We start from the raw sequence: 9348 nt of genomic DNA, 5'->3' as shown, positions 1-9348 counted from the left end.
CGGCTGCTCCTTTCAGCTGCTCCTTTTAGCTGATCCTTCCAGCTGATCCTTCCAGCTGCTCCTTCCAGCTGCTCCTTTCGGCTGCTCCTTTCGGCTGCTCCTTTCAGCTGCTCCTTTCGGCTGCTCCTTCCGGCTGCTCCTTTCGGCTGCTCCTTTCAGCTGCTCCTTTCAGCTGCTCCTTCCGGCTGCTCCTTTCGGCTGCTCCTTCCGGCTGCTCCTTCCGGCTGCTCCTTTCGGCTGCTCCTTTCATGGTCGACTTGTAGCCTCAGGATTATAAAACCACCGAATATAAAAACTCTTTTCTTTCTCGTGTCTCATTTATTCCAGAAGCCGAATCTGTGCAAGAATCCCGTCTTTAAATCAGAGGATTTGTTGCAGAGACCGTAACTCCGTGAAGTTTGCTCCAACCCTTCAGCTCGCGTTGTTCCCAGAGACTCGGTGATGTTCCAAGTGCTCCTCAGTCTTTGAGGTGTGTTTGGGCTCATTACTCGGCTGCAGCGGGACTTTTCCCTTCAGTCTCCAGCATCTTCTGACTGAAGGGGAGCGAATGATCAGATTTAAATGTTTTCCTCCTGGTGGGAGCCGCGGCCGCGGTCTCTCCTCTGCTGGAGCTCCAGCAGCTGCTTTAAGCCTGAACTGTTAGATGACAGTTTATCTGGGACCTGCTTCAATGTTGAGGTTTCATGTATTCATCATGAGCATGAATGTCAGATTCATTTGGCTTTTTAAGGATTTATAGGAACTGTTGTTCTTCTTGGGTATAACGGTTACACAACATTCAGCTTCAGGAATTCTTAAAACCAGACATCAGGTCAAATATATCCATTAGATTTGGTTAAATGTCCCTCAGCTGGTGTCTCCATCAGGGAGCTTCTGGCTGATGTTGGTCTCTTCTCGGTGGAGTTCTTCTGGTTGGTTTCCTGGTTTCAGGCTTTTAATCAGACTCATCATCAGTCAGGCTGAGAAGGTCAGCCGGATTCATCCAATCAGAGAGCAGCTCTGATGTTTGGGACCAGTGTCCAAGTTTCCAAGCGTCCAGCTGCTGGTTTGAGGTGAAGATGCAGAGTTTGGAGGACGTCCAGATCGTCTGGTTGGTATAATAGAAACTTTAATGTCCTTTTAAACAGACAGAAGCTTAAATCCCATCAAGGTTTCTTTATTCTTTATAAACAAACTGTGGCAGAATTCATTTAAACATTTAAATTTTCCAGTTTCAGCCTCGACTTTTGTTTCCAAATCAATCTGCCTTCAAAGAGCTCTGGGCAGGTTCGACACAAAAGGAGTTTTTTTATTTTAGTGGGAATCTTCTGTTCTTAAACACCCGACGGTTTCCCTCAGCTCCCTTACTCCGTTCTGTCTGATTCATCGTCATAAATTATGCAGCGCAGCTTTGAAGCTTTAAACTATTTCCACTTTCTTCCTCGTCGCCTCAGTTTAACGGTGGTTGAGAAGCGAGCTAGCAGCTACCGGCGGAGCCGAGTCGGACTGAACCAACTCAGAGCCGAGGCGGGGGGGTGCAGGACGGGGATTATCATTAACAGTAACTGAGGTTTATATGGCTGCTTTTAGGAAACCCAAGTATATTTTACAAAAAGGGAATTAATATAAAGTAGAGCGTTGAAAACCTTATTGAAACATATAAAAACGGAGCAGCTGTTCCACTGTGACCATGGCATGATGCTCCCACCGCCGTGCCTGACAGTTGGATCAGAGTTCTCAGGCCTCAAACACCGACGCCTCCAAAATGACTGCCTGTCATTGTGTCCAAACAGCTCAGTCTCTGTCTCCGGAGGACTTCTGTCTTGTCCATGTGGACAGATGAAGGAGGTGTGGCTTTTGGAGGCGGAGCTTTCTTGGTTTCCATGGTGATTTAAATCGGGCCTCACTGTGGACAGGGACGCTGGTGTTCCTGGACCGGTTTCCTTCCATCTGAGGACAGATGAGTGTTGGTCAGTGAACATGAATGCTGTCCCACAAACCCCAGCGAAACTAGCAGCTGCAGTCAATCATAGTCACTAATGAGAACAAATCTTCAGGGCTGTTTGGATAAATTGAAGCTGTACGTTGTAGAATCGTTCTACCTTGCAAAAAAGCGTAAAAATAAATCCATAAAATCCCCAAATTTGATGAAAACTGATAAAAACTTGTGACTGCAGCTGTCTGTATAAAACCGATCACGTCTTCCTGACATCCAGGCGTGTTTCTGAGCAGAGAACTGGTTTGTTCTGATTCTCCTCAGAAGACAAATCTGTCAGACAAAAACCGCCAAACACGTTGACTGAAAATCAGATACTTAAATTCCCTCTGCGGAGCGGATAATTAGCCCGAGTTTTCCTGGAACGACTCGGAGGACAGATGGGAGGACAAAGTGGTTCAGGGTGATTAAGGCGAATCTAAAACTGAGACGCGTGAGCTTTGACAGAAGTTGTTACATTTCCAGTTAAAAACAGTCAGGCAGACGGGGAAACATTGGGTCAGGAGAGTTTCAAATTAAAAGCTTGTTAATGCAAAGTCAGTCATCCAAGGCAAAAACTAATAAAATTAAAAAGAATAACAGCTAAACTCTGGAGTTTTCTCAGAGTAATCAGCTAACGGCTAACCCACCTTTAGAGTCGACCCAATTAAAGATGGACGCCTGAGAAAATAACCCCAACAAACAGAAAAATGGCCGACACGGTCAGATTTAAAGATGTGCTGTGGTCGTTTGTTGGCCATAAAGTAGTTCTGCTTTCAGCTACTTTAGTCGTTCAGGTATAAAAACCTTCGGCTCATTCAGCTGCTGGGATTGTCAGAATATTTAACTTTATTTACAAAATGTTTCCTCGTACAAACACATGGAGACTTTTTGCTAGTTTTATTTTCTGTTCAGCTACTTTTAGCTTTTAGTTAACCTTTTGGTACTTTTAGTTTCTAGCTAGCCCTTTGCTATTTTAGGCTTTAAGCCTGTCGATACTTTTAGCTACTTAGCCTTTAGCTACTGTTCTGCTGCTTTTAAGTTTTAAGTTAGCTTTTTGGTAATTTAACCCTTTTATCCAGACTTTTGCTACTTTTAGTTTTTACCTAGCCTTTTTTTGCTTTGAGCATTTAGCTACCCTACTTTTAGCTTTTAGCTGGCCTTTTGCTACACTTATCTTTCAGCTAGTGTTTTGCTACATTTAGGTTTTATCTAATATTTTGCTACTTTCAGCTTTTAGCGACTGTTCTGTTGCTTTTAAACTTTAAGTTAGCCATTTGTTACATTTAGCTTTAGCTGGCCTTTTGCTACATTTAGCTTTCAGCTACTGTTCTGCTGCTTTTAAGCTTGAAGTTAGCAGTTTGTTACATTTAGCTTTAGCTGGCCTTTTGCTACCCTTAGCTTTCAGCTAGTGTTTTGCTACTTTTAGTTAGTATGTTGTTCTTTTTACATCAGCTCTTTGCTACATTTAGCTTTCATTTAGCTTTTTCCTGCATTTAGTTTTGAGCTCATGTTTTGCTGCTTAGCTTTCAGCTGCTGTTCGGCTCCTCTCAGTTTCAGCTGTCGTTTGGCTCCTCTCAGTTCCAGCTGTTGTTCGGCTCCTCTCAGTTTCAGCTGATGTTCGGCTCCTCTCAGTTTCAGCTGATGTTCGGCTCCTCTCAGTTTCAGCTGATGTTCGGCTCCTCTCAGTTTCAGCTGATGTATTCTGTATTCTCAGACGGTTGAGTTTTTCCTCCTCGCCTGTAAACGGTTTTCGTGGAGCGGCTTTAATTCGGCGTCACGCCAGAGTCGCGGGTTCGGCTCAGGTTCGGCTCGGGTTCGGCTCGGGCCGCGGCGCAGCAGCTAATTCCAGCTTCCTGTGCGTGTTCAGTCACACGGAGGTGTAATTATCCCTCGCTGTCTGCCTGCGTGCCTTTAAGGAGCTCTGTCCTCCTTTCTCTCCTTGCTGTAAACAATCCGAAGGCACCAAGCTGAACAACAACAAGCCGTTTGCAGACGATGGAAGTTATTTTTGGAGCGAGCGAGTCGGCGTGAGGCTGATAATTCCTGCCAGCGTGTGACGAGCGCACAGATATGTGGGTCACAGAGAAGCAGCGGAACCCCTCTGGGCTCCGTCCTCTGATCCGCTGCAGCTGCTGTCTTCATCCCGAGACAGTCAGATCTGTTCCACCTGCTGCTGGAAGGACGGGCTTGGACTGGTTCTGGAACATCTTTAATAAATAAAACTGGGGTCAAAGGTCAGCTAACGGGGGCTTGATAGAAATCAGAGCAGCTAAAGGTTTATTTATAAAAGTTTTGAAAAGCGTTTCTAGAAGCAGGATCTTCTCCCATCAGTCTGTTGGGGATGACTCTCAGCTACTACCACACCACATTTTAGCCTGAGTTATACCCGTCTTTGTGTTTAATGTGGACTAGCTGTGGCGGCCATCTTGAACTGGGTTGGCTCCAAAAGTTAATCAGCTGTAGATGCATCCAAACTGCTTTGATACTTTTATTAGAAAATTCGTCAAATAATCCATGAGATATTTTGCTAACAGATGCATTAAAACACACACAAGCAATTACATTATTACCCGCCTTTCTTGTCCAATAAAACCAAAAAAATGAGGCAGGAAGTGGAACTAACGCTGCTTCAAAATAAGAGAAATAAATCTTTCTAAAGAAGCTAAAACTCCGAAGACAAGCTAAAAACTGGACACAGCTGAAGGTAAAAGTAGCAAAACAGATGCTAAAGCTAAAATTAGCCAGGAGCTACAATGAGCTAAATGGAGCAGAATGTCAGCTTAAAGCTAACAGTAGCAAAAACAGAAGCTAAAAGTAGCAAAAGTAGCAAAAGGTCAGTTCACTGAAGCAGATTTTAAAGGAATTTCTGAGATCCTGATGTATTTCTTCAGGGAATTTCATTTTAAATCAATTTAATTGTTCTTAAAAGTATAAAACTTACAAAAAACAAAAGTCAGATCAGATTATTTCCAATCAAGTTAAAACAGCAGTGCGAATGCTGAATCAGCATTCTTATTTCTGCTCCTGTTTGCTTATTTCATGATTCCTTTGCCGTTTCAGATTATCCGTGTCATTTCCTGTTTGCTTTTCCACGCAGCTTCCTGCCCGGCTGCACCAAACCCGTCAATATTATCAATCAGGGAGCGTATCGATCAGGCCGGCTCGTCTCTGGTCATCTTGCTGCTGTAATCAAACTCTGCTTCTCTTTAAAAGATCACAGCACAAATTGAGTTCAAACACACACAAATTAAATCTGCTGATCGCAGTTCCTGCTGCTATCCATACCTCTCGATCCATGCCGGAATCGATTTCTGTCTTCAGACAGTTCGGCTGTAAGACGGGAAGAAGCAAAAAGTTTCTCATTTGTCAGCTTTCAAAAATCTGTCTTAAAGAAGATCGATGAACGCGGCGCGGCCAGAAAACGTAAAGAATCTGATGTTGGACATTTTCCTCCCATTAGGCGGTGAGTTTCTGACTCCAACTTTAAATCAAGTGAAAGCACATCAGACCTGCTGGGAAGTGCCTGAACAAAAGGGAAGCAAAGAGGAAAACCAGCTTCTCGCCTCCAGATTATTTCATTGACATCAGATCCTGTAGCAGTCCTGCAATTTAATTTCCCCTGAATGAAACATTTTGCGTTCGCCCTGTGTTCCCGGTGGCGTTCCTGCAGTCTGTGTGTAAGCAGCAATAACTTTTATACCAACTGCATCGGATTATCCTGTTCGAAACGGCTCTCAGCGGCACGGCTCTGCACCAATTTCCAAAATATCAAATCAAATGTTGCTGTAGCAGAAAGATGGAACGGAATTTTACTTTTAGGGATCTGCAGGAACTCAGAGGACAGAAACGAACCGATCAGCTCCAGATGAGCTACACGACGCCAGGGCGGAAAGACATCAGCAATGACCTCAGAGAATCAATCTGGGAAGGGTCAAAGGTCATCTGGAGTCCATCGTTCCACACAGAGGAAGAAAACATCCCAGCAGATTCACCCTGAATGTCAGACCATGCAGTGAGCTCCGTGTCAGCCTCTGCAGGCCTCAGTCAGCAGGTCAAAGGTTAAAGCCTCTTCTCCCTAAAAACAACATGGCAGCTCGACTTGAAGGAACCACAAGACCGGAGGACAGATGTTTACCCAGAATGCGCTGCAGCAAACAGCTCCTCACATATTTTTCATTTGAAAACCTTTTATTGTTTCCTGATACGTAAAAGTTTAAACTTAAACAGGCTGTACCTAAATCTGGTTTAAATGTTATTTCCTGGACTTGATTTGTTCATTTTTATTCATAGGCTTCTTGAATTAAGCAGTTTTTGGTGTTTTGATAATGAATCAGTTTGAATAAATGTTTTTGTAGAAAAATATCATACAAATAAAACAAAGACAAATAGAAACAATATATAATACCTTTTCTTTCACATGTCCTCCTTTGTTCACACAGGTTGTAACAAACAGCAGGTGGATGTCGAGGTTTCCCTGTGTTTTTAATCAAACCTGCAGGAAACGTTTCTCTCAGTCAGAGCAAATGTGCTGAAAAAGACAAAAAGGAAACAGTTCTGTATGAACAGAAACAGAAACTAAGGGGTGCCTCTTATCTTCTGAGCAGGCCCGAGGAAACGCACCGTGATTTTTCTGTGTGTGTGTTGTCGACCCGAGGCGGCGTGTAATCAGTCTTAGTGAACTCGCCTCCCTGCAGCTTCCTCTCAAGGTCACGATGTGAACTCTGTCTGCTCTGACCGCAGCTGCTCTCTGTAACACCTACACTGCACAACAGTACGCTGATACACAACATTATCATTTTGTAATTCCCATTTATTGATGGTGCTTCATGAATAAGAAGTGCCTGAACTGAAACTGTCGAAAACCAGACGCCTCTTTCTGTCAGGTTTTCTATTTGCTTGTTGTTTTCGGTAGATTCTCTTCATTTATACAGAACATGGAGGCACAGATCAGACACAATGAAATATTAAGAAGGAAGTTAATCAGGAATATTTGAGCTGAGCCCTGCTGCAGGTTGGACTCCATCAGGGCCGGTCTTTGCTCCGGTTTGTTGGGATCATGGAACCTCGGGGTCTCGTCTCTGCCTCTCAGAGATAATGTGGTTCTGTTGGTGCCTTCAAGCCCTGACCTTCAGTGAGATAAGCCAGCTCCTCCATAGTTCTTATCCAGACAAAGGTGGAATGCTGTCTTTTGATCAGTCCGAGCTACGTCTCAATCTTCACCCGTGAGGTATGCTGGATCATTACTGGAAGAACCAGATCCTGGATCCGAGCGGCTGAAAGGAGCAGCCGGGCTCAGCCTTGGAGGGAGAAGGTGAGGAGGGACTGTTCCTCCTCAGACAGCTGATTAGGATGCCTCCTCCTGTCCCGCTGGGAGGAGAGGAGGAGAAAGAGAGCGATGTCTGGGTTTCCCTTATAGACTTGTTGCCTCTGCGACTTGACCATGGATAAGTGGAAGATGATGGATGGATAACGAAATGAACCGTAATGGGGTGAAGAGTTTATGTGTCACTGTTTGCCTTGAGCAGTCTAAGTCTATAGCAGCATAACTAAAAGGATAGTTCAGGATAATCTGAATCTACCAACTCTGCAGCCTAAAGATGATCAGAAGTTACCACAGTCAGCCAATCAGCACACGACAAATCAGCCACGGGATTCAAACAGGAAGCACTATGAAGAGACTTCTGGGTAGTTTACAGGAGCCTGAAGTGAGAGAAGACCACTCGGTTGAATTGTGTGGTAAAGTCTGAATGATGTGAGCCAGAGTTCCTCCTCTGCCGTGGTGTGGAAATGACCAAAGGTTCGAGTACTTTTTCCTAAATTTGGTATTTTTTGGCTCTTTTGGACTTCAGTCTTCATAGCCGCTTGTTGTCCTTATCAGTTGCTTCAGATCAGACGTGTCAAACCTCAGGCCTCGAGGCTCCGCCGTACTGGAAGTCTGAGGAGTTTTCCTGATCCAACACACCTGATTCAAATGGTTTAATGACCTCCTTACCAATTCAACAAGCTCTCCAGAAGCAGGTTCATAAGTCATCCATTTAAATCAGGTGTTTTGAAGCCAAAATGCATCTAAAAGGTGCAGGAGAGCGACCCAATCACGAGTCCAGATGTCTTCTGTTTAACCATTTGGGATATGGTTATTGGTTTTTCTCTTGCTTTAGATCAGGGGTCCAATCCTGGTCCTCAGGGCCACCATCCTGCATGTTTTCCTTGTTTCTCTGCTCCAACACACCTGATTCATGGTTACATCACCTCTTCATGTTCTGCAGAAGCCTGTTAATCACCCATTGATTCAGATCAGGTGTGTTGGAGCAGAGGAACAAGGAAAACCTGCAGGATGGAGCCCCTGAGGACCAGGACTGGAGACCACTGCTTTAGATCATGGGCTCTTGAGTGATTGGTCCATGCATAAACGTAAACTTAAACTCTGTCTCCCAACACTTGCACTATAAAAACTGCTAACGTAGAAGCTGTTTGTCTGGAACCTGCCTGGTTTTCTGCAGAGACGGACGATGGGTTTTCCTTTCTTCGAATGATGGTTTCACTGAACGTTTTGTCTCTTTCAGCGGTGGTCAGTGCCATCCCTGTGCCTACTCTGGACTCCTCCCAGTACCCTGGGATTCTGCCTTCGCCTTCCTGTGGCTTCACTCACAACAAGTTCAGCCTGAGACCGATGCCGTTCCCGAGCCTGACTGTGGACAGAGGATACACTCCAGGTACTGTGAGATCCAACTCAACAGATAAAGAAACAACAAGAACATCCGGGGCTCCAAAGTCTCAGTTTTTCACACCAATAATAATTTAAGGATGAATTATCTCCATCAGTAATCACACACTGGTAAAGACTTTAACGTTAAGAAGCATCTTAACCATCGATTGGATCCTATTCCTCCACTGAACGACATGCAGATCAGTTTGTAACTGTAACACATCTGTCCCATCTCTCTGCTTTCGTATTTAAGCCCCATCTATTGCCGGGCTGACTGCTAAACGACGTGGTGGGGAGCAGTAATTTAGTAATTGATTAATTCCTGCTTGGCCCGTGTCAGTTATTTAACAACAGCAGAGAGAGGAGGGGATGCTTCAGAGCCATCGGATCGGCTGGCGTCTCACGAGGGCTGATTGCTGCCGGCAAAACACACGATTGAGACGAAGGAACGGGGGCGGGACAGTTGATGACAGCGTGAGGAAGATATAATAAGAAATGGAGACAAAACGGGCAACGAGGGAAGCTTTAAAGTTATTAAACACAACAATGAGCGTCTGTGATTAGAACGAGAAAGTTGTGTCCCAGACAGCTTTGATTCCAGGATTTAAAACCTGCGAATAATAAAGATTTCATGTATATTTAGCTTAGTTGTGAGCATTCTGGAGCAGGAACACCCCCCCCCCCC

At 44.6% G+C, this 9348-nt stretch overlaps 1 protein-coding gene across 2 annotated transcripts in view; it reads left to right on the top strand.

Annotated features, from left to right (window-relative positions):
* Positions 1-9348, top strand: part of dcc (DCC netrin 1 receptor) — a 167240-nt gene that overhangs the window by 129713 nt on the left and 28179 nt on the right. For both annotated transcript variants that reach the window (XM_037979443.1, XM_037979442.1), the window contains exon 26: positions 8521-8670. In XM_037979443.1, coding sequence (XP_037835371.1) covers positions 8521-8670 — 150 coding nt within the window. The remainder of the gene's footprint in view (positions 1-8520; positions 8671-9348) is intronic.

Source organism: Kryptolebias marmoratus, linkage group LG14 (assembly GCF_001649575.2).
Source record: "Kryptolebias marmoratus isolate JLee-2015 linkage group LG14, ASM164957v2, whole genome shotgun sequence".
Taxonomy (NCBI): Eukaryota; Metazoa; Chordata; class Actinopteri; order Cyprinodontiformes; family Rivulidae; genus Kryptolebias; species Kryptolebias marmoratus.
The sequence above is the reverse complement of the archived record's forward strand: the minus strand, read 5'-3'. Positions and strand labels throughout refer to the sequence as shown.